General features: G+C 45.2%; 14 protein-coding genes across 14 annotated transcripts; 3 read left to right on the forward strand and 11 right to left on the reverse strand.

The window, feature by feature from the left end:
* Nucleotides 1-475: 475 nt before the first annotated feature.
* On the forward strand, nucleotides 476-1,810 carry N7469_005122 (Zn(II)2Cys6 transcription factor domain-containing protein; the record flags this gene model as incomplete). The annotated part of the gene is made up of 2 exons (XM_056644042.1): nucleotides 476-544; nucleotides 638-1,810. The coding sequence occupies 2 exons, from the start codon at nucleotides 476-478 to the stop codon at nucleotides 1,808-1,810; spliced, it is 1,242 nt and encodes a 413-aa protein (XP_056500856.1).
* A 110-nt stretch (nucleotides 1,811-1,920) lies between these two features.
* Nucleotides 1,921-2,962, reverse strand: N7469_005123 (RTA1 domain-containing protein; the record flags this gene model as incomplete). The annotated part of the gene is made up of 3 exons (XM_056644043.1): nucleotides 1,921-2,369; nucleotides 2,469-2,717; nucleotides 2,803-2,962. Coding segments are annotated over 3 exons (858 nt in total), but the record flags the coding sequence as incomplete, so codon positions are not given.
* A 1,013-nt stretch (nucleotides 2,963-3,975) lies between these two features.
* Nucleotides 3,976-4,311, reverse strand: N7469_005124 (uncharacterized protein; the record flags this gene model as incomplete). Its single annotated transcript, XM_056644044.1, has 1 exon — nucleotides 3,976-4,311. The coding sequence occupies one exon, from the start codon at nucleotides 4,309-4,311 to the stop codon at nucleotides 3,976-3,978; it is 336 nt and encodes a 111-aa protein (XP_056500858.1).
* Nucleotides 4,312-5,290: 979 nt separating this feature from the next.
* Nucleotides 5,291-5,797, forward strand: N7469_005125 (DUF1993 domain-containing protein; the record flags this gene model as incomplete). Its single annotated transcript, XM_056644045.1, has 1 exon — nucleotides 5,291-5,797. The coding sequence occupies one exon, from the start codon at nucleotides 5,291-5,293 to the stop codon at nucleotides 5,795-5,797; it is 507 nt and encodes a 168-aa protein (XP_056500859.1).
* Nucleotides 5,798-6,162: 365 nt separating this feature from the next.
* On the reverse strand, nucleotides 6,163-6,790 carry N7469_005126 (uncharacterized protein; the record flags this gene model as incomplete). The annotated part of the gene is made up of 2 exons (XM_056644046.1): nucleotides 6,163-6,696; nucleotides 6,749-6,790. 2 exons carry the CDS (start codon nucleotides 6,788-6,790, stop codon nucleotides 6,163-6,165), a joined length of 576 nt encoding a protein of 191 aa, XP_056500860.1.
* Nucleotides 6,791-7,447: 657 nt separating this feature from the next.
* Nucleotides 7,448-8,398, reverse strand: N7469_005127 (NmrA-like family protein; the record flags this gene model as incomplete). Its single annotated transcript, XM_056644047.1, has 1 exon — nucleotides 7,448-8,398. One exon carries the CDS (start codon nucleotides 8,396-8,398, stop codon nucleotides 7,448-7,450), a length of 951 nt encoding a protein of 316 aa, XP_056500861.1.
* Nucleotides 8,399-9,367: 969 nt separating this feature from the next.
* N7469_005128 (FAD-binding oxidoreductase) lies at nucleotides 9,368-10,953 on the forward strand (the record flags this gene model as incomplete). Its single annotated transcript, XM_056644048.1, has 2 exons — nucleotides 9,368-10,379; nucleotides 10,415-10,953. The coding sequence occupies 2 exons, from the start codon at nucleotides 9,368-9,370 to the stop codon at nucleotides 10,951-10,953; spliced, it is 1,551 nt and encodes a 516-aa protein (XP_056500862.1).
* Nucleotides 10,954-11,192: 239 nt separating this feature from the next.
* On the reverse strand, nucleotides 11,193-12,830 carry N7469_005129 (uncharacterized protein; the record flags this gene model as incomplete). Its single annotated transcript, XM_056644049.1, has 1 exon — nucleotides 11,193-12,830. One exon carries the CDS (start codon nucleotides 12,828-12,830, stop codon nucleotides 11,193-11,195), a length of 1,638 nt encoding a protein of 545 aa, XP_056500863.1.
* Nucleotides 12,831-14,804: 1,974 nt separating this feature from the next.
* On the reverse strand, nucleotides 14,805-15,377 carry N7469_005130 (uncharacterized protein; the record flags this gene model as incomplete). The annotated part of the gene is made up of 1 exon (XM_056644050.1): nucleotides 14,805-15,377. The coding sequence occupies one exon, from the start codon at nucleotides 15,375-15,377 to the stop codon at nucleotides 14,805-14,807; it is 573 nt and encodes a 190-aa protein (XP_056500864.1).
* A 1,683-nt stretch (nucleotides 15,378-17,060) lies between these two features.
* Nucleotides 17,061-17,786, reverse strand: N7469_005131 (uncharacterized protein; the record flags this gene model as incomplete). Its single annotated transcript, XM_056644051.1, has 4 exons — nucleotides 17,061-17,084; nucleotides 17,112-17,300; nucleotides 17,356-17,681; nucleotides 17,729-17,786. The coding sequence occupies 4 exons, from the start codon at nucleotides 17,784-17,786 to the stop codon at nucleotides 17,061-17,063; spliced, it is 597 nt and encodes a 198-aa protein (XP_056500865.1).
* A 64-nt stretch (nucleotides 17,787-17,850) lies between these two features.
* Nucleotides 17,851-18,430, reverse strand: N7469_005132 (uncharacterized protein; the record flags this gene model as incomplete). Its single annotated transcript, XM_056644052.1, has 2 exons — nucleotides 17,851-18,321; nucleotides 18,377-18,430. The coding sequence occupies 2 exons, from the start codon at nucleotides 18,428-18,430 to the stop codon at nucleotides 17,851-17,853; spliced, it is 525 nt and encodes a 174-aa protein (XP_056500866.1).
* A 345-nt stretch (nucleotides 18,431-18,775) lies between these two features.
* Nucleotides 18,776-19,727, reverse strand: N7469_005133 (alpha/beta hydrolase; the record flags this gene model as incomplete). The annotated part of the gene is made up of 2 exons (XM_056644053.1): nucleotides 18,776-19,334; nucleotides 19,372-19,727. The coding sequence occupies 2 exons, from the start codon at nucleotides 19,725-19,727 to the stop codon at nucleotides 18,776-18,778; spliced, it is 915 nt and encodes a 304-aa protein (XP_056500867.1).
* Nucleotides 19,728-20,383: 656 nt separating this feature from the next.
* N7469_005134 (uncharacterized protein) lies at nucleotides 20,384-20,822 on the reverse strand (the record flags this gene model as incomplete). The annotated part of the gene is made up of 4 exons (XM_056644054.1): nucleotides 20,384-20,465; nucleotides 20,556-20,633; nucleotides 20,696-20,754; nucleotides 20,817-20,822. The coding sequence occupies 4 exons, from the start codon at nucleotides 20,820-20,822 to the stop codon at nucleotides 20,384-20,386; spliced, it is 225 nt and encodes a 74-aa protein (XP_056500868.1).
* An 865-nt stretch (nucleotides 20,823-21,687) lies between these two features.
* On the reverse strand, nucleotides 21,688-22,770 carry N7469_005135 (Pfs domain protein; the record flags this gene model as incomplete). The annotated part of the gene is made up of 1 exon (XM_056644055.1): nucleotides 21,688-22,770. One exon carries the CDS (start codon nucleotides 22,768-22,770, stop codon nucleotides 21,688-21,690), a length of 1,083 nt encoding a protein of 360 aa, XP_056500869.1.
* Between the last annotated feature and the right edge of the window lie 387 nt (nucleotides 22,771-23,157).

Below are 23,157 nucleotides of genomic sequence, written 5' to 3' on the forward strand. Positions count from 1 at the left end.
TTGCGTGATACGACCATCAGATGAGCCATCCAATCATCCCGGCTAAGCTCTACACTAGTCTCTCTTCAGTGAGGCAGTGCAATCCTAGTCCTACTTCACGCAAGCTGTAAGTAAAGTGTACAGAGTTACAGCAAACCCTTCATCTTAATTGTTGTTCCACTCGGTCTAAACGAGTAAGACATGTTTCAGAAGTCGTGGAGGGCCAAGCCTTTTTCTGTGCTTGTTTGATCGACAGGGTCCTTAGTCAGCGTGTAGTTTGCCCAGCGAATTCTGTTGCCTGGCCCAGTCGGGTTTTTCCTTTTTTTCTTTTTTATTTCTTTGTATTTTATTTTATTTTCTAAATTCCTTTTTTTTACTGAAATATTTTTTTTTTTTTTATTACATACAGAACGTCCAATTGTTGTCTGTTTTATACTGTTCGCCCACTTCACACCCTCACCCACTCTTGTTCTTTGATCATGGCGACTCCTTGACAATGGCCCTGAGACGACCGCACCGTAAATCTCGCCATGGCTGCTTGGAATGTAAGCGGCGACGGGTAAAGGTATTCTATCTCTGCAAATCTTCAAATCTGCATATCTTCGGAATTGCTGCATTGCTGCTATGCCATCTCATCAAGCTTGGCTAACAGACGCAGTGCGACGAAGCTCGACCAGTCTGCTCCAACTGTGCTAAACGACATGCCGAGTGTGAATATGGCTCATCCACTTCACTTCTCTGGGCAAATGAAGAGCGACCACGAGCCTCAACCGAGCACGAAATCCTCAGAGATCTCGGTGTGAGTGTGAGTACCACTGGTATCGGGTCTCCCTCGGTATCTACAGGTAGTCCGAGCACGGATACTCTAGGTCTACTCAATCGTCTTGGCGATTCCACCTCGACAGTCCCAGTCTTGAATATGCATGATCTCGAGTTGATGATGCAATGGTGTAACACGACTTTTTACACTCTATCACGAAGTGATCAGACGGATATAGTCTGGCGCAACACTGTCCCCGAAGAAGCACTCTCCCATCCATTCCTAATGCATGGAATTCTCGCCGTTTCTTCATTACATCTGGCTCGAACTGATACAGACCCGTCTAAACGAGCCGCATATCTAAATCGCGCCGTGGCTCACCAAAATCAAGCATTGGCTTTATTCAGAGAAATTCTCGGCGACATCAATGAATCAAATGCTAAAGCCATGTTCGCATTCGCCAGTATCGTCGTCGTCTACACATTTGGTTTCCCCCAAACACCCGATGTCCAAGATCCCTGGACCTCAGTTGACGATTTATATCAAGTTCTCGTCTTGACTCGCGGAATCCAACAAGTTATTCGCTCGCCGGCGGAATTCCTGAGTCAAAGTAGTTTCGCGCCAATTCTCCAGGTAGAACCAATCAGCGCACCATTACCTGAAGATGCTGCCGCAACAATGAATCAACTCTACGAAGCAAACGAGGTCTGCGGCGCACGCAACGAAGCACACGAAACCGAGATATACACCGCGACCATCGACAATATCGCTGAGATGCTGAGCTGGGAATACGGCGGTATGACATCGAGCGTGATAGCAGGTCGCTGGGCAATCAAATTACCTGCGCGATTCATGGAATTATTGCGCGAGCGTGAACCCATGGCTTTGGTTATGCTGGCGCATTATGGAGTTCTCTTGAAGGCATTGCGGCATCAGTGGTGTTTCGGCGAATGGTGCGCGCGAGTTGCGAAGGCCGTCTGGGCAATTTTGGATGATCAGTGGAGACCACTGATAGATTGGGCGATGCGCGCTATCTTAGGAGTCAATTATATTGAACAATTGGTTGCATGAGTATTCTACGAAAGGGAGGGCACTTCGTAACAAAGTACTGCACCAGTTTCACTGGTGTAAACTATCATTGTTCACGCTGCTCCTCCACACATCCAGGAAAAGACCTACACCAAAGGTTCCCCATCGACACCAAACCCTCTCCCCATCATCCTCTCTTGTTTCAACAGGGCTTTAATCTCACCAGGGTGAACAACAACAAAAATAACCATCATAACCCACATCAACAACCCATCAAAACAATATATAAACACCTCGTTCCTCATCACGAACCCATCATCCCCTTGAACATATTCAACAACCCTCACAACAGATCGAATCAGAATCAACACGCTGGACGTGTGCAACGCAAACATATGTTTCCGCCAATCGAAATGTTGAAAATCCGCACGACCACTCTGCACCCTCGAAAACCTCCGTTGAAAAACAACAGCGCTGACAAGGAAAAACCCAAAGAAAATAATCTGCACAAACAATCCGCCTATGATAACGTTATTCCCTGTTTTCGCCGAGTCTGCGGATCCAGATGCACCACTCGCGGCTGTAACCATGAGACCAGCTCCTACATCATCAGTTAGCGAAATTCAGAACGCCCAACCATACAGAATTGCGAAGTTGCTTTGTTTCGAATGGTTTACGAGGTGAGAGGGAGGGGAGGTACCGGAAGCCTGCATGAGAAAGCTCAAAACATCACCACCAACAAAAATCTTCGTCATCCAATTCACCCGAATAATAGCGAATCGCTCAGCACGAACGAGAACAATAACTCGACCCAATTCCATATAAATACTTGCGGCAAATAAAGCCGGAGCAATAAGGAGGAGGGTACTTTGAATAATATAAGGACCCTTCGTCCAATCTGGACTTTGATTTGCGGATATTGCGCGTCCAACGTATCCGATTGTTTCAACTTGAATCATCATTCATCAGTCTTGTTACCATTTCGTCGCCGGGCTTTGGGAAGGGAAGCAGGGGATACAGGGGAGAGGGCATACAGTATCCGCCTATAACAAGAGGAATGAAGAACCAAGTCCTTCTACTGAACATTTTCCATGTGTGAATGCTTGTCGTTACACCGAAGAGAATGATGAATATTACGGCTGCTGCCATTGAGGGGTTATATTGATAGGCTTTCCAGCCTGTTGTTGAGACCATTTTGCTTGGAGTCTGAATGTACCCGTCTGGCTGTGATGTGGTGAGGGGTGTGGGTATGTTGTTTGTGAAGAAAAGAGAGGGCGAGAAAAATCCATTTATTCGACTTCTCTTATATACCCAACAAAGCAAAGAATCATAATTTTCATTTTGAAATTTTCTTCTCCTTTTCATAGAAGATTTTGTTGATTATAGTGCAGTTGTTTGATGGAGAAAAGTGGACATTTTCGTATACTTCGTACGTATTACCTGAAATAGACTAGTGTGGTGATACATAGTGATTGAAACACATAGCCATTCTCTTTCGTTTTCTTCTCCCTTTTAGGAATAGTATGATCTAGATTCTTCTAGGTTTTACTGTTTTTTTTTTTTGCTGGTGCCTGGAATTTATCGTTACAATACATAGTACAGTGTGATTTTGGGTTTGTGTGGAACGCGGAGTACGTTTCTGAATGGAGGCATCTTACTGAAATTGGGAACCCATCATAATCTTTAGAGACTTAAGATACCTTATGAAATATATTATTTGAATCCGGACCCGACTTGTAAGCTCTACTGATAAAGGAGGTTCTATCAATAACTCTGTCTGGATAACCAATGAAGAAGAATAGAAGGAGGCACAGTAGTACGAGTATAAGTGTACATACTCGTGAATCCGCCCTACGGGGAACCCGAAAATGTCCCTGACTAAAACAAAAGAAGCTCAAATCGGAGACTCAAAAAGGCTAGTCTCGACCCCATCTCGTGTTTAAAGGTGTGCTAGTTTAAGCGACGAGAGGGCAGAAAAAGGATGCCTAACTCAAGTATACTACGTCGTATTAGTGAAGTGGGCCTGTATCCAATTGATGGGATACAATTGAGCCATGGACGCATAAGCTTATGAAAAGGGTATCTTTAAAATCTTAAATACAGAACCTGGCCAAACGTAACGGCATGAGACAATGCAAGACCAAGACCGAGACAAAACAACCCAAGACAATACATACAGATACATACAGGTACAGAGCTTAACTAAACTAAGCGAAAGCCATCAACCTCGCCGTATTATCACCACTACGATCACGTTTCTGTCTCGCCTTCTCCACCAAAACCGAAAGACTCAATAAAATCACAATCCTGAAATCATCCCCAATCTCATCTTTCAACTCTAATACACCTCCTCGGCCCGTTCCCGGCAAGGCACCCGTATATATTGCGTGGACTTTATACGGATCGGGTGTACAAAGTTCCAAATTAAGCGTATCCGCACTCCGCGGATCCCGATCTAATCCTGCTGCCCGTCGCCAAATGAGGATCGATTGCTCGGCAAAATCACCATTCTTCCCTTGACTCGTGTCGAGTGTATCAGCCATAAATAATTGGTAATATCCATGGTTCGAAACGAGATTCATTTGTATTAATCTTTGACTTCCGCGTAATGTTGTAATAGTAAACCCGATCTTCGAAGAACGGAATTTATTAAAGGAACATTTTCCGAGAATAGGTCCGTTTTTGTCCTTTAAGTGCATGGTTATAGTTGTATTATCGCCGAACATTCCTCCAACATCTATGAAGTAGAGAGATTCTGATTTGTGGTATTGTGCGGTTATTCGCATGTTCACGCGTAGCGGTGCCAGGCGGGAGAATATTAGGGTCTCTGACTTTGATTTGGAGGATGATTCGGATTCGGGGGTTAGGGTAGTTGTGTCGCTTTTTGAAGATGGTATTTTCGTCAAAGTGCTTGATAGAGAGTATGTATCACTTTGTGAATTGGTAGTATTGGACATGGTGTAGGTGTGAAGACGTGTAATTAATTATTGGTAGCCGTGTCTGATTATAATTGGGTGTACTGCGTATAGGAGATATTATTGCAGGGAAGTAATCGAAAATATTCCAGTTATGTTTGAGTGAAAATAGCCCGTCAGCAGAACGATTTATCTTATGCTTCTGAAGGGTCATAGTGTATGCACTGCCACCGCAAGGCTGAGCAAAACCCCAGTCTTGGCATCACCTTTATCATGGAGAGCTCGTACAACCAACAAGCCTAAAATATTGTGGAGAATCTAAAATGACATCAGAGGTTCTATAATATTTGCGTCTCGTTCTACATCTAGTTTGAAACGATGCCCATCCATTATCAAATGAAGAGACTCTGAATATGCCCAGTTTGGCCTCGTTCACCCAAACCGGAAAGTACTTGAATATGCCAGACTAGTGCTTATCCCTCAACAAAACATTCGTGCACTGCCCCATTTCCAGTGAAAGCCAATCTGTACATAAAACACCCTGAATACTCTTTCACTTCCTGCAGAAACCGAACCCATTTAATCTTTGCTCAACTCCATCACAATCATGTCATACACAATCTACGAAAGTTTCATCCTCCAAACAAAACGCGCCCTAACCTCCCTCAAAAACATAATCCAAAAAGCCGAAACCTCACCAAATGCCTCAATCCTCCCCTCATCACGTCTACATCCAAACATGAAATGTTTCAGCTACCAGATCTTCGCAGCAACAACCCAAACATCCTATGTCCTAGCAATATTAACCGATCAACCCATCCCGGAGGTGGATACAACACAAGACGTCCTCTACACGTATGAAGAAATGCATACCCGAATAAACACTACGCTTCAAGCCCTGGACTCCGTGGATAAGGATATCGTTGTTGAAAACGGGGATAAGATTAAACCTGTTCCGTTGGGCGAGAATAGGCCTCTTTTGTCGGGTATTGCGTATGCAAGTATCATGCAGGCTAATATCTTTTTTCATGTCACGACTGCGTATGGGATTTTGAGGATGGAGGGTGTTGAGTTAGGGAAGGTGGATTATATTTTACCTTTTGCTACGATGTAGAGGAGGAGTGGTTTGGGGATAATTCAATTGGATCAAGCTCTTTCGCTCATTGCGAGTTATTTGAGATATATTCTTTCGAGATACCCTCCAAGTAGAAATTACTATTGACTCTGTGTCCAGGGCCGTGACAAGCCGAGTATAGGTTAGAATGTGGGATGTGGACTGGGTGACTCGATACAATTACTGTCAAAGGCTTCAGTACACAGGCGTAGAAAAGTTGGAAGTATCCTCATTAGGAGTGCAAAAGTATCAAATTGACAGAAATAATAAACTTCACATCATTCTTCAAACAGAAAAAAAAAAGTGCTCGCAGACATTGTCATGTAGATCAGGAGATAGATCTAGTCCCATGGAAACTCGCAGATTCAAGCGTCCTCATCAAACTCATCCATCACCTCCTTCTCTTCCTCAGACTCATTCATAGCACTGTCCTCAACCTTATCCTTATCTCCACATTCTTCAAGAACATCCGCCAAATCCTTCAAATCAGTAGAATTCTGTTCCACATCGGTAACCTCCTCTTCCAGCTGATCCTTCTCCGCCTTTCCTTTCTTCTTACCCTTCACTTCATTTACCCCCTTCGGTTCTTTCTTCGGTTTCTTGGATCTAGGAGCCCGAGGCACAGGGGTACGCTTGCGTTTCTCAGGCGATGCAGCAGGAGTCCCCCGGGCCGAACCAGAAGGAGAACCTCCAACATCAGCCTTTGCAAGACCTCGAATCCTACCGATACGGCCTTTAATTTGCCAGGCGCTGTATTCTAGATAGAATGATATGTTATTAATTATCACCGTATGAAAGGATAGGGAGGTATTCAAACCAGGGCCCATGTATTTTGCCAGCGCATCGTAGTCCAACTTCAAATTGGCATCTTGTATCTGAGCTAGGATACCATGGAAGAGCTAGAGGATAAGAATTAGTGAAAGGTAATGTCGAGGGGAGGGAAATTAGTACCTTTGCGTCTGTCTCTGGTTTCCAAGTCACTTTTGAAGGCATTTTGATAGAACTTGATGAGTGGAGATAGTAATTGTTCTGAGAAGAAAGGCTGTTGTAATTTGGGTGTGATGGATGTCAACAAGGAATGTTACAAACTACAAATTCAATGGGTTTGACGACGATTTTATAGCCCCAGGGGATTCTTTGGAGCTCCTGCCTAAAATGAACTGATCTATGTCCCCCAAAATTGATCGTTAATTGACCATCAACCAATCAAAAAGCGTGCAATCCAGACACACCAGTTGATATGGCATGCCTCGATATGCCATTTGAAATAAGGCAAGATACAACGAAAGCTCATTAAGCCTCTCATTATGGGTAACAAAGCAACTATGGAACGCAAGGGAGTATTGAAAGGAAGATTAGATTACCCTGTAGGTACTTCAAAAAGGGTTACTGTTTAGGGCCGGTTACATGGTTATTGCAGAACATTCTGAGTCCTTGCACTTTCAAACGTTCTAGATGGCAAAAGATCATAATATTCCCAATACTAAGCCTGAGGACTGTCTATCTTGCATAATAATCTCATTTCGAACAATACTCAAGTCCCAAAATCGCCTCGCTACTTTCAACAATCCATCGGAAACAAACAGATAGCAAATACAATGGTAATTGACAATATAATTCACTCTTTCCTCGGGGCCATACACATTTCCTTTAAGCCAACATTGCCTCCAAAGTATCAGAGGGTGTTATTTTCGGAGCAGCAATATTGAAGATCTCTTTGCTTGTCGTAGAAACCGACTTTCCTACCCAGGCAGTTCCAGGCGAGCGCTTAATTGAGAAGATAACGTTTTTCGACTGCTTGGTTGCCGCAAACTGATGCTCATACATTGCATCAATGAAAGAGAAGTCCTCATAGATGACATCTTGCACAGGAACACCGATCTGCTGCTCGATCAAGTCGACAATTTGTTTCCCAGTGATATCCTCTGGACCATTCACGACATACTTCGCCTTGTTATGCGAGGAAATGTCATCCTGAGCCAAGAGATGCGCTGCAAGAATACCAACCTCCCCCGGGTCAACTAATGCCACAGGATCATTCTCCGAAAGCAAAAGTCGAAGTGTATCCTGCTTTCCGGTCTCGCGGAATCTTTTAATAAACTCCGCCGCAGATGAGAGAGCAAATCCCGTGAAAAGATTAGGCTGAAGAGACGTCCATTGCAAGTCACTGAACTCGGGTGTACCGAGAAGAGCCTCAATAGCCCAATGTTGGCGTGGGTAGTAGGCAGGAGTATCAGGACGAACATCCGCGGCTGTCGTTGATATCCTAACCACGTACTTCACGCCGGCGTTGAGAGCATTGAGGTGGAATGTCGACTCATCGGCGAATTGACTAGGTTCATTGTGGGACGCGATAAAGGCTCGAGTAACTTCATTCTCGCGGAGCCAGTCGGCGGTAATCTCAATCCAGCTTTTCTCGATTACTTCGATACCCGGCACCTTCGCAAGTTCTTGCGCCACAGGGTTGTTCAGCGAGCGGGTGAGGGCGATGATCCGGTGACTTGCAAGGGTTTTGCTCAATTTTAGTAGTTTTGGCAAGGTTTGAGTGAGAGCTTGACCAGTGTTGCCGGTGGCACCAGCAATCAGGATGGAAGGAGACATGTTGGGGATTTGAGGATGGAAGTACGGAAGTACGGAAGTTAACGGTGATTGTTTTCACAGTGATGATGTTCTTGAATGGATGTCGAGGGAAACCAGGGTATTTATATCTTATGTTGTCCTCATCTTGTACCACAGCCTTGCGACCTCCCACCGGTATCCCACCAGCGCCCACCGGATATTAGATCGTGGGAGCCGGTGGGATACCGGTGGGAGGCATTTCTCATCCACCATTGTCATCATTCGAAATTCCAAGAAAACCAAAGAACACCTCTCACACACTTTGAAGCTTGTGTCTACTATCGACTGGAACCTCTTTGGTACATCAATTCACCACGCACGGAACTGAGCGAATTATTAAAGGTTCAATAACTTTTCAGTGAGCCGTGTGTCTATGGTAGTGATTTTTCACGAGTTCCGATCTATGACCATCGTTCGTTACCCGGCCACCCCACACAAGGGTCGTTGTAAAACCCTCCCAATCGAGCCTGGTATATGAAATTGAATTTATATCGAGCAGTTCTCGTGATGCCCAAGGCTCGGTAGTGTCAGTATCACCAACTGTATGAGTCGACATCGTGCAGATTGGAGACTATCAATCCATTTGCGCATTATTGCGCGCCATTTCCGCATGACGCTGCGCCAAGGATGATCTCAATTCACACATCAATATGACTGCGAGAGAAGGCTACAGTCAATACTTTAAGTAAAGAGGATATGAAAAAAAAAGTATAAAGACCATCAAATGGTCTCGGTAAGAAGTAAAAGCTATTCTTCAACCAACATTGAGCCTGAATCATACCTCCCCTCCTTTGCCTGGTATTGTATCTCTTGATTGCATTCTATGCCTCGATTGAGGGTTCAATTTATTTTGGAAAGAGAAGTTCGATTTGACCTTGAATGAAGCGACGGATTATGAAGCTGTGTAAAGTTCTTTCCGGTGGTCTTTTGATGACTAGTCACACATTCGCCATGTCATTCAGTTCTACAACCGAGCTCACTGGCGTTCTTCCAGTATGTCCCAGGAAGGACAATTGCCTAGACATTTCTAACTACTCCCAGTGCGACGCTCTAATTCAAGCAGGTCTGAGAAAACGTCTACTTCTCCCAACAGAACCTAGCTACGACGCACGTATTCAAAGTTACTGGTCCCTGAACAGTCAACAACACCCGTTCTGCATTTTGCAGCCTCAAGATACAAATGAGGTAACAAAGGCCATGACCGCTTTACTTGGCGCCGAAGCTGCTGGTGACTGGCATATTGCTATTCGTGCAGGTGGTCACAGTATTGTAGGAGCGAATAATATTGACAACGGTGTCACCATCGATCTGGTACACTTGAACCAAGTGACCTACGACAAGGATACAAACCTGGCAAGTATTGGCCCTGGGTTGAAATGGATGGATGTGTATGCCAAACTGGAGCAATATGATGTTCTTGTTGCGGGAGGCCGCGATGGGGACGTGGGTGTTGGGGGATTTCTTCTAGGCGGAGGTTCGACATTCTACATGGGCACCCAGGCCTTCGGTTGCGATGATATCAAGAATTATGAAGTTGTTCTCACGAACGGAACAATCATCAATGCTAACGAGAAGAGAAACCGTGATCTTTGGCTCGCTTTGAAAGGAGGTGGCAGCAACTTTGGTATTGTCACCCGCTACGATATGGAGGCTTTACCAAATGAAAAGCTTGCCTACAGACTAAGGACAATAAATATCACGGAAGCTTCACGGATATCGAGTGCCCTTGTTAAATTCACGGATAACTATGAGTATTACCAGGAAGATGCACTTGTTGTGTTCCTCATGCATAATGCAACAGCTGGAATCGATGAAACGATCATCGGCACTATCCAAGTAAACACGGGAGGTAAAATCAATGACACGGGCTTTAAGGAGCTCGATAAGATCCCAGACCTGACTCCTTCGAGATATGAGCGTGTCAGCATGGCAGATGCGGCAGCTGGCTCTAGATCCAAGGGTGGTACCTGGCATGTATTCCCACAATTTTTCCTTCAGTCATTCATCGGACTAATTCATCACATGTCAACAGGATGGCCGGTTTTACTTTGACATTTGCAAATGACAAGCGAGTTCTAAAGAAGGCCGTTGAAATGCACGAAGAATTCGTCCAAGACCTAAAGAAACGCCTGCACGCAAATCAATTTGTCACAGAGTTCTTCTTCCAACCAATGCCGAGTATGTTCAGCCAGATCTCGAATCAGAAAGGTGGCAATATGATCGAATCCGACCTGAAGGAAAGAAATGCTCTACTCTGGACAGCCGGCGTGACAGTGAACACAAACCAACAAGACCGTGCCTTTGCCCAAAGCCTCCTCAACATAATGATTGCTAAGTTAAAAAAATACTCGCAGTCGTGTGGCGCATCGAATGATTTGGTTTACATGAATTACGCTGCCTCTCATCAAGACCCTCTTGGAAGCTATGGTTCAGCGAATGTGAAGTTTCTTAAAGATGTGGCTCGGCTCTATGATCCAAAGGGACTTTTTCAAACTCGGTTTCCAGGAGGATTCAAGATATCTCGCGTGGGTTCTTGACCATTCTTATGCTTGCTTTGATCCGTCATACTGGGTGGGCGTACTGGAACCGTGGCCGAGTACCTGCATGTCTCCCAACTGCAAAGCTTGCTACTTGCCAGTAGAAATGTCTACTGCACTAGGATGGAGATAAGACTTGGACAAAGGGGAAGATGGTGCGGAACATGAATCTATTCATAAATCATGTATTCCTGATGATTATGTTTCTACCTATATGCTTAGCGGATAGCAAGCCCTTGCTATTCATTGGAAATACGATTGGGTATTTTCTCTTCTTCCTTCTGCTTCTCTTTCGCTGCCTCCTTTTGAATTCGCTTTTGTCTCCATTTAATCCCATGCCGAGTCGTGATCCAAAGCGTAGGCGACGCAGCAACAGAAATCAAAGCCAGTGTAGTAAAAGCCCATCCCCATCCCATAGCCATTCTCATGGGGTCAATAGCTGCAGATGAGGCAGCACCTAGCTCGCAGCGTAAGAGATTGTTGGCGGCAGTAGCTGCGGCCGAGCTCCCAGGCCAGATATCAACCATTAGTGCATTCAACACTTGAGATGTTGCATTGATCATCCAGCCACAGAAGAAAAGCAAGATGATGGGAGCAGCAAGGTTCACCTTCCTTCCAACCACCCATCCGAACGCGATCATGAAAATGTTGCTCAAATAGTACACTGGAATGCCGACCTCCAGTCTCACTCTCTCGATGTTAAAGTGGCTCATGTCCTGGTGTTTGTTTCGACGGACGGGCATTCCAGCGCGGAGAGCGTGTCGACGGTAATTCCAGTCCATGATACGACCGGTCGTGAAAGCAGATACGATTCCACCCATGCCGATGGGAATGTACATAAGCGCAGTTTGGATGTTATTATAGTGATACAATTCATGAAATGTAGTTGTTGCACCCGTCATAACAGCATAAAAGCCAGCGTACATGAGCCCCGTTGTGAGGAGAATAGCCCCGGTCTCGAGATCAACAGCAACCTTCAGCGTTGGCAGAGGAGACGGGAAGCGAAAAGCATAATTCTTCCTCACCTCAGCAATATCCTCTTCCGAGACTGAGACACGGCTCTTCAGCTTGCGATGGCGAATGTAATCAGTCACGGAGATACTTGGTAGTGGTGGAGGAATAGATCCATCCCCAACAACCTTCCGACACGTCTCCGGTAGAAAAAGGATAAGGAAAAGAGCGTAGACACTGGATAATATGAGGAGAAACCAGAATATCCAGTGCCAATCCAGAAACTGACTTATCAGGCCGCCAATAATTGGTGACAAAGAAGGACCCAGGATCGAGCCAAGTGATGCGAAAGCAATATATGATCCTCGTTCGGCGGAGGTGATGATATCGCCCACGAGACCATTTGCCAGAGCGACAGTACCACTACTTCCAGCAGATTGTAAACAGCGAAGGACCATTAGTGCTGCGTAGCTATTCTGTAAGGAAAGTCCGATGTTGGCAGCGATGTAAATCGTGAAGCAAATGATATAAGCAGGACGTCGGCCTGCAGTATCAGAGAAGCCAGCGATAAGCATAGGTGCGATTCCCTGTAGAATCTGAAAAAGAGATGTAAGCATCTCAACGCGAAATGAAGAGTTGATGTTAAAAATCCATACCAGATAAGTTGTCACGGTCAAATTGACCTTCGAGATCGAGACACCCAACTGCTCCGATATGGTGTGTAGGGCAGGGAAATAAATGCTAGACGATAAAGGCGAAAAAAATGAAGCAAATGAGCCAATAGCCACAATAGCTCTCTTCTGTCCCACCGTGAAAACTGAGTAGTCGCGCTGTTCAGGGCTGGTATTTGGTTCCGACGCAAGTTGTGCCTCTTTGCGATCTTCGGCCGCAACGGCAGGTTGTTCTGGGGAGTCATCTGTGGTCATCTTGATGAGAGCCACGAATACTCTAATGTTGAAGAATGAGAACAACGAGGAACGAGGAAGCAGTCAAGACTCAGTCAGAATAAATTAAGATGGTTGTTTGGTTTAAAGAGAAGTGAAACATTTTGCAGAAGTGAGTGAGTGAATGCACTTCGCCGGTAGATATTAATTAGTGCCATCCCGGAACCGGGATGAAGTAGATATCGATCCCGGTCCATTTCCCACATTCAACTCATAGTTATATGGTCCAACAAAACAAGAATTATACGGAAAGTGAGATATGTATATATATATATATATATATACATATATAAAGTTGACAGAAGAAAAAGGAGCACATGGGGTTCTATTTGTACTTGAATGTTTGCTAACATCAAAATGCTGAGCGACCATGAATATTTTTCTTTCATGACATTATATATATCCCGGTACCGGAATTCACCCCGGGACTGTGTATCAACGCACACAACCAACAACAAACCTACCTAGGTCTGTAACAAAGGATCGATAAAGCCAAGATGATGCGAAATTTACCCATGTATACCTATGTAAAATCAGGTAATTTTGTGAATCCGGATAGATGTTCATTAGAAATGGAATGGACAATTATTATGTGCATCACTGTTAGAATCGCCAACATCGTTTTCCACCGCTGACGCATTAGGAAAACTGTTATGAGGCTCAAAAGGTATTTTCAACATCAGAATCATTATTGATCTGCACTAGGGATCCCATGAAAGATAGAATTGAACAATTCCTGCACTAACTGCCAGTCGTAACCACTGCACCTCAGTGAGTCGCAGTGGTTACTTATAGCATGAGAATCGTGGAAGCTCTTAGAGGCAAAAGCATTTCAGACTTGAGAGGGGACTTGTCTTGCATTTTCTAAAGAGGTCTATAGCCAAACAAATGGCTAGATATCTACTTCTTGTACTGGATACTGGATTCAAATCGAGCGAAGTTCCCAAACTCTTCCATCTCACCTAGACTTACACTCTGGTCGCTAGTACAGAAGTGGATATATCTTCCATGACGTGAGCAATACTGCGCAGGAATGGAGCCGGGAAGGGAGCCCACTGGGTGTTTAGAAGGGCGTGAAGACACCGGAAGGTAGGTGCAGGTAGGTCTGGAGTGGCACTATGATGGAAGAATCCGCGAAAGAGGATCCCACAACTGCGTGTTGCTTTGTTTATTCTGGAGATCAGAAAGTGAAACAGACATCTATTTGACATGATGATAATTATGAACCGGAATGACTGCATCCACCGTGTGTGATCTCCGCGACAATATCCATTCATCCTCCATCACCATCGCCACTACCACCACTGCCGTCAAGTGGCCTTGTGTTTTTCACGCAAGCGGGTAGATGAAACCACACCGAAGGAAGGAAGACACGGACGTAGCCCCCGCCACTTTCGAAGCCACCACTCTCTCAGTTCGGTGTCGGATGCAGGCAAGAAAAAAAAAACTGGAGGAATTGACATTTGCATCTCCCTCAAACAAGTAGGAAACTTGCCTGTGTTTGGGAACGGTCCCGCCACCACGCGTCCTCTCAGCGACGCTCGGATTAATCGAACGTGGATCGAAGGCTGCGAGTCTTCACCTGGTACGATCAGTTTAGAAATAAGGAGAGGGAGAAATGGGGACTCAGCTTTGGGGCACCATTTGACCAGGGGATGTCGGAGAGACTCACCTAGTCCATGTCATCTGTCAAATCATTGGAGAATATGGCAAAAAATCCATATCGGCTGCAGTAGGTGTTGCCTAAGCCCCCACAAGCTAACCTGTGATCCGATCAGCGCAGGAGGTAGAGGCCCTAAGGCCCCTAACAAGAAACAACATGTGAAGCTTGAGTTTTTGTGAGGGTTTTTTATTTTCCGTATGTTTTTGGTGTTTGAGTGTTTCTCAAGTAAACGAACAGTTGGTGATTGAAGAGTAGAGACAAGACCGAGTAGACAGGAATCGAACGAAGTGAAGTCAAGGGAGCCAGCTAAAGAGCAAGTCCTTGAACTTCCCAGCGAGCCATTCCAACACAAAAGTGATCAGGATAAGCAGAAGAAAAACGACGAGCAAAGCAGCAATTGGAGTATAGGGAGGAACCCGCTCGACGATTTCCACGTCCTCATCCTCCACGGGCAAGATGTCAGCAACATCGGGGATGGACTGACGCAGCTCGCGGTAGAGATCACCGGAAGAGACAGGCGCAGGGAAAGCAAAGTCTGTGATAGTGTCCAAGTCGGCGAACTCAATGACCGTGGCTGCTGCTGCAAAGGCCACACGCCGAGCGTGAGTCAAGCCATTGAAGGAGCTGGGAGTCTTGAGGATACCACCTGGAAGACGACGCAGACGAGGCAGAACTGGGTGGTTGGGAGTAGACATGAGAGTGAATGGATGAAGACCGGGCTTGCAATGTGCGGTCTCCATGCCAGCATTCATAATGGAAGTTGGCATAGGGAAAGGCAGGGCACGGGGAGCAGTCAGACGCAATTGGGGGGGTTCTAGCCAGTGCCATTTGCGCGCGGAAAGCTGGGACGTCCTTGCGGTGCTCATTACCTCGGACATGGGCAGCAGGGGAGAAACGGGGGAGAACAGGAATTGGGAAAAGAGAAGGCTTCACACCAAGGCGGAATGGGAATGGGATGGGGTTGGAGAAAGGTGGGGGAGGAGCACATGCTGGCAATGTGTGTCGGGTACCAACCTTGGGCAAGCCAGTAGACCCAGTCAGCAGCAGTCGTGCGGAGTGAGGCGAGGGAAGAGACACGAAGGGCATCTCGGAAGCACCAGGGCAGCGAAGAACAGAGAGAGAAGAAGAAGAAGAAGAAGAAGAAGAAGAAGAAAGCTGAATACCAGGTAGAGGAAGCCAAGCGCTAAGAACAGAAGCAAAACCAGCCAAAAGGTATGGGGAGAGGAGAGAGGAAGAAGAGAAGGAGAATTGGGAGAGAAGGTTGTTTATAAATATGGCTGTGGTTAAATTGGAAGGAGCGCAGGCGGATGTTGTCAACAATCGCCCAAAGAGGAAATTTTGAAGCTGAGGAAGGTGCAACACGGAGACATCAGCCGTTTCCATGGAGATTATGTATGGCCATGTTTACAATGGAGAGATGTATATGGTTGTATAGAGAAAAGAGAAGTGTCAAGATGAACGGAACAAAGAGGAGGTTTTACTAGAAGAGTAACGGTACTGGGAATATCATCATTGTGAACAATTGTCTTCATGCGAAGTACTGGAACCAAATAAAGTGAATTAAATCAGAAAAGAATCCGAGAACAAGATACATGAGGGAAGCCCAAGCCAAAATAACACGCACGCAAAACGTCCCAATGGAAATTCACATATTGGCACAGCAGATGGATGCAGACTTCTCAAGAAACTTGAAGCCCAAGGTGAAGTTCCAAAGCATGGAGACTGAATTGCATTGCCATTATTGCCATCCAATTCGCCTTTCACATTTGAGTCAATCAAACCGATTCTTTCTATCATTAAACATGCAATAGGTCTGGTCAATTGAGTGACAAATTTGGAAAAAATCAGGGTTCCCGCTAAGTGGAGATAAGACGTTTCCACTGCCATTTAACGTTCTAATTTGATATGACTGGTCTATATCACCTAGCACTTTCTGTCGCCTCGACTGAGGCTCAGACAGTCCGATTAAGCGTATACGACCACATTGGAGAAATCAATGTTTTATAAACGTCGAGGAATCTTTTTTGAAAGCTGGGTACCTGATTACCAGCACGTTCTCTACCTCTCTCCACGTAGCAGATTGCCGCCTCTGTGGCACGATCAGAGACAATAAGTTGAAGTTTATCACTGGTGGATGTAGTGGTGTATTGAAAGTGTCTGAGAAAAGGTCCATTCAACCTGGGAGCACCGACTTGGTCTATAGAGCCACTGCGAAGAAGGCACTCTCAACCGGTTCGTGTCTGATCCACCAATGAACACCATTTATCGGATCGTCTATGTCAGGATTGGGATGCTCAAGATTGACATCGACCATAGTCACATAGCAGAATATGGAGGTCCCGTTGGCCAATCTTGTTCGAACAACTCCGGTGATGGGAAAAGCAGACGCGACGAAGCGTCGAACTTAATTCGAGGTTCTGAGTTGTGGGTTATTTGCCAACTGCATAGTAAATAGATCCTCGCTGTAGAAATTCAAATTCTCATGAGAACTGGTCAACAAGAGGTGTTTTAAGTCGCATATTCATCTAAAATTTAAAGTTACAAATCAGTCAACGATTATCCCCATTCTCCAACTTGAAATAAATAGAGGTATCACATACCTTGATTTGGAATGGTCCAGTGGCATCTTCGGGCTGAAAGCACAACGCAGAGCTAGCAGAAACAACTCCAACTCCTCCGTTATCTGGCCCTGTGTTTCTGATATTCGTACGGGGATAAAATCTGTACTGATTTCCTCTCGCCGCGTTCATCTTGACAGGACCAGGTGGAACGTTGCCAGGTAGACGACTCTATCATAAAGAACATGTTAAGTATCTACCCAGACTAGCAAATTTTACATTTTACCGGATGAGAACTTCCTCCTTCGACCCATAATCCTGTTTTATATTCTTCCTCCGAAACAAGAAGCTTCAGTACTTCTATGTCGCGAGGCCTAGGACTGCATAACATCGTGCCCTCATGCCAATAGGTTACTAGTCCGTGATTCCAGTGAAGGAACCTCTTACTATAGGCCTTCATAACAGCCTTAACACTCGATAAATGGTTATACGGATCACTTTCGGCCTGGAGGAATTTTTTAATCCCTTTCAACTCTTGTAGTCGCTGAACCACGTTCCAGGATAATCCTTTTGGCTCTGACTCAATGAGCTCTCTGGATAGGAAAAAGATGTCTGATCAGTAAAATCCGTATAGATGAACCCAACAGGAAATGACTTACCGCTCTTTTCGTCTTCTTTTTTAAGCAGCTTGAGCCGTCCCTTAAGAATACTTGGCATGATATTCTTACTGATCCGCTCCTCGCAACGTTGAATTTGAGCATCAACATTACTACGTCTACAGTTAGCAAAAGACATAAAGATGAGAATTTCCATCGGCCTTGATTTGCTTTGGATCAATATCATTGTCTAGCGGTGACCATCCCTTCGGAACGTCTTTCATGTTATGAATAGGCTGGCGGGGAATATCATATTCCCGTACACGACGCTTTTTCGGCTCCTCAGGCCCAACCTCTTTCACATATGATACTGTAAAGTCATCTACCATCTCATTCCATATAATTGGTTCCCAAATCTCGACAACATCCTCATCGTCCGAAGGGGCATCTGTCACAGGCTCGTCTGGTTCTTTTTCCTCTTCTGAAGAAACATCTGCCATAGGCCGGTCCGATTCTTTTCGTCTCGGGGGAAGGTCGAACATTACATCGTCCGCAAAAGATGTTTTAGTTGGAGTGATTTGAGTTCTTCTCTTCTCGGTCCCATTCTCTTCGACATCGTTCTCGACTCTAACTTCTGGTGCAAGAGCCTGGAAGGTCTAGGTCAGCGTTATTTTCCCGAGCATCATCATCAGTAGTAGTGACCGGGCTTACAGAATCATCTCGCGCGCCACGACGCTGCCTCTTATGACCTCGAAGACATCCCATTGTGATGGATCAATCGGGCTTGTTTGAATAATAAATATCAATAGACTCGGATTTCGAAATAGAATGCACTGGAAGGTTTTGTCAGGCCATTCGGGGAATCCGGTCTCATTTGAATGTACACATAGAACCAAAGACCACAAAGAAAACCCTATCGAGCTTTATATTTCCCTCAAATCGTGTCTTTGGAGGACGCTATAAGGCCTCTAGCGGAAACAATGGTCGCCCGTCAAAGCAAGATGGAAGAGACCATGTGCTTAGTGATTTCGTTTGGAGTCTTCCTGATTTAAAATCATTTTTAGTGTATATCTTCATTGAATGCATTCTATAGGGAATAGATATACATTGTCAACAGCTGCCCCTACTCCATAGTCTCCGGACCCAACTGTATAGAAGAATACCCCTGCCCAGCAGACGGCCAAAAGCCATCGGAATGCCAAATTTGAACCAAGTCAATGGTTGGAAAAGTGCCAATCCAGGACGTATTATCGCACTATTCTCAGTTTCTTGAGACTGAAAAATAGACTTGCCGTTGTCCGAGTCCATGAACGCAGCAACAGCCTCGAAAATTATTTTCGCCGTCAACGCAGGTTGACTTAAAAACGGAGAATGACTTGTTTGCAATTCTCTATGTTCCACGCTGGCACCCATTTCTCTCGCCATACCAACAGACATCCGCTGAGCCAATACAGGAAGTCCACGATCCTCCACAGTCCCAATGTACCAAGAAGGTACATCTCTCCATCCGGCGTAACTATACTCCCGGCCCTCGAACAAAGCTTTCAAACTCTGAGTAGTAAGCTGTGAGACTCGATATTCCGCTTCGCTCTGCGGTAAGTCATGGTAAAAGAACTCTCGAGGAGGCGTGACGATATCAGCGTAACCAGTCTCCTTATTCACGCGCCAACTGGGGGGGCGGATGACCGAAGAATGGATCCATGAACGCAACCCCGGTTAAATTATAACCAGAGGCAATAAGAATCAATCCAATGACATGTCCTCCTTCACTACCAGATCCATTCTTTGATTTCGCAAATCCTTTGATAGCACTGCTCCCCACAATACCACCATACGAATGCGCAATAACAACAACGTCCCGCCCATTCCTCGTCTCGGTTGAAATCAGTTCTTGCGCCGCGTCAACATCATCTTTGAAGGTTGCTTCGGGATTTCCTGCGGTTGTAGGCAAAGATACCGCAACACATTTCAATTTAGGCTCAATCAGCTCGATAAGCGTGTCGTAGCATGTGGGTCTGTGCCACGAGCCGGGTACAAAGACTAGAGTTGGTTCGTTCGGCATTTTTGAATATGCAAAATCCAAGGACCCTTGATTTCCCTTGTGTAGATAAAGGCCTGACCCAATGCCAGTGGTTTCAAAGAAAAGAATGAAAGAAACTTTTCGAGGCTGGACAGCTGCAAGACAATCGAGTTCAGTCGTCGGGTGGGTCGCGCAGCGGAACCGACGAGCGGAGCCGACGGACACATGATCATTACAAAAAGTGGTAAGCGATTGTGTAATTTACCCGGGATATTACGGTATTTATACGTCGATCTGCATTTGAGATTCTCAATGAACATTGAACATCAACTTCTCTGAGACAAAAGAAGTATAGGTCTGCTAGAAATCACCTTCACATTTGTTTTCTTTTCCTTATTTTTTCTGAATTGAGTTCTGAAACATGATAATCCCCTTCGGATGTAGTTTAGAACCAACTGTTGAGGCTATAGAAGAAGCCAATATGTAATGATAAAACCCGTCAATACTGGATCTAAACAAAATATGCTCGAACTACAATTAGGAGAGGGCGTGGAACAAGATAACGGATCGGAGTAGCGAAAACAATGTCATAATAAAATTTCAATAGAAATATTCCCCGTGGGAAACCCTTCCTCTCAAGCTATAACACGTGTAAACATAGAGAAAATATATTATACCCAAGCACATATATCATCCCATTACTCATCATCTTCCTGAATATCGACATTCACTCCGTCGAGCCCTCTTAATTGCGGAACAGCAGGGTTACCTTCCTCTAGCCTAATAATTAAATCAGTCACTCATTCAAGTTTTGGGAGATATTTTCTTTCCAGATAGCCCTCTTATCACGTGAGACCTTTCGATACTTACTCTGGGACAAAATAAATTGGAGGAAAGCTTCTGGTGGCTGGGTAACTGCCTTCCGGGATGTTGTTATTGTCGAGGATCCTATATTACAAGATTGTTAGAGAGACTGTTGTATTCATCTTGAATACCTTGGATTAACTTACTGAACGACATTGTCATTGTGCTCCTCGAATGCTTCGGGTTGTTCGAAGCGAATGACTCCCTGATCATCAAAATATATTAGCAGTGAACTATAAAGGTCGTCGGGTATTATAGTTAACATACACCCATTTTTGCGAGATATTGTCAATTTTGCAAGAAACTTTTTAACTTGACAAAGATGGCGCTTAGAGATTAAGGCCATAAAGGAATATAAATACCTTCAATATTTCTAAATGAGATCAGCACAAGCTGTTTGCGTCATTTTTTCAGCTATCTATACCACAGTTCAGCTACAGCTGAGCGGAGTCCACTACGTCACCACCAAAGTTGATTCCCAGCTGCCTTTACAGAGATCGTCAGGCTGAATATGAGTTATTCTCAGGCACCCAGAGTCCAGACCTAGATATTGCATTTCCTCTCCCGGAGCTGTTTTGCCGGTGACGTGCTCTGATCGACGAAATACAGTCCTCTCGGTCGGGGGTACAGTAGCTCTGGAGTAGCCTCTCCGTCATCGACTCTAGCTACTGTGCTGCAATCACTGCCTATCTGATATAGTATGGGAACCAATAATTGTGATTCCGATAGCAATGATTGTCGAAGCAAAATCAATATACCCAAGAATAGCAACATCGGCAAACGAGGAGGGATCGCCACCAATTTTACGGGCCTCCCTTTTATTAGCCGATATACTTTGAAATCAAAGATCCAAAATCTTCTCTTGTAGATCAGCTTGACCAGTCACCTGGTGGAAAGAATCCGAGTTGTCCTTGCCCGCATCCGCACATCGGGAAAGTTGGAAGCGGTAACTTCTGTATACTACGTACATCTTGGGATGACAAGCAACGGGTTTCTCGTAGACTAGAAAACAATTGGTGTATGATAACATAATTTTTGGAAAAGCATACCCCAGACCTGGATAATGCAATGCAGTATTGCAAGTCACGAGCTGCAATTTGATCCATCGTTTGGTTCAAACCTAGTTTAAAAGCACCCATCACCCATGAAAGGTAGTCCCTGTGATCGTCCCAACATTGCTACCAACCTGAAACCCCCGATTATTGTCTCCAAAATGATAATGATTGTGTGTATCGCCTTGCTTCACAGTAGTAGCAACAGTCTCCTGCTTATGAACTTGTTGTGGCGCAATTCGCTTCAATAAGTCCTTCGCATAGGCCGCAGCAACCATCGCTGCATACCCCTGCCACGCTTTATTTTTATGGGAATCAGAGTAATCACAGATTCCACGAATGACCAAACAAGGGAAATGGTTCATAAGACCAGCTGCTTCCATTTCAAAACAGAGAATACCTCTCTCCGCGGCGAATTCGTCCCGAATCTGAGCGTCTTTCATAAGCTGGTTCCCCGACGCGATAAGACCGTAATGAATTGCAGGATCATCCTCATCTTCATCTCGCGGACTGCGAATAATAAGATGAGATGGATCATCACCGCAGCCGGAGTCACACGGTTCGTCGTCATTTTTATGAACTATATCACTACGGTATAGTCGATCTGTTGTAGGATCCGGTCGTTTGTACTTCTTACGAAGTCGTGGGAGATCCGCAAGAGCTTTGTCAATAGCCTCGTCAAGTTTGTGACCTTTCATTTCGTAGCTTGTCTTCAACCCAGCAAGCGCTGCACGAAGTATAGATGGTGGTTGATCAAGAAATCCCGTAGGTTGAAAATCTCTCCCTTGGATAGTTTTGCCGTAGTCGTATTGGAAAACACCACCATTGCCACCGGAGGGTGTACTGACCACCACATCTCCAAGACGAATATCATTCTTTCGGCTTGGCGCGCCACCTCCAATACCGACCATCAGCGCAATACGAAGATTCGGGAAGCTGTATATCATTCCTTCTGCCACACGTGACGCCGAAGCAGTTCCATATTCGCCTATGGGCAAGACAGAGATGACAACCTTGTGCTCTCCAATCCTTCCGAATGCATATTCATTCTTGTTGTTCCCGAGTTCAAGCTGCTCGTCGTATGTTTCATCTAGAAGTGCCTGCGCGGCGACATATTCTGTTGGAATGGCACATATCCACCCAACGGTGAAATCTTCAGGATTGAGCATATTGACCCAAGAACTCAAGCTGGTAGTTTAAAGACTGACTCCGGATATTCTTCTGAGGATGAGATAGCGGCACTTCTAAACACACAAAATTTCCCAGCAGCCCAATTGAAGCGATGACAAAACATGCGGAGTTCCTAGCGCCTAAATCATCTGATGGTGAGGCTGAATCTCATCTGCCCCTCATTTGAAGATATTTGGCCCCCACGTCTACGAGACGAATTGGACGTGTCTGACTTGTCATTCACAGACCGGGCAAGCTGCCTCAGCCACACTGTCAATCATTCTGGATGAGAAATTGATTGGGTGCTACTTGGTTGTTAGCCATACCTCTCTCCATGCACCTTTTTACAAGACTCAGAGGTGGAGTGACAGGGACATGGGCTCCCA

The sequence above is a fragment of the Penicillium citrinum genome (genome assembly GCF_028827155.1).
Source record: "Penicillium citrinum strain IBT 23319 chromosome Unknown utg000004l:1.0-2404223.0:1.0-2405248.0, whole genome shotgun sequence".
NCBI lineage: Eukaryota > Fungi > Ascomycota > Eurotiomycetes > Eurotiales > Aspergillaceae > Penicillium > Penicillium citrinum.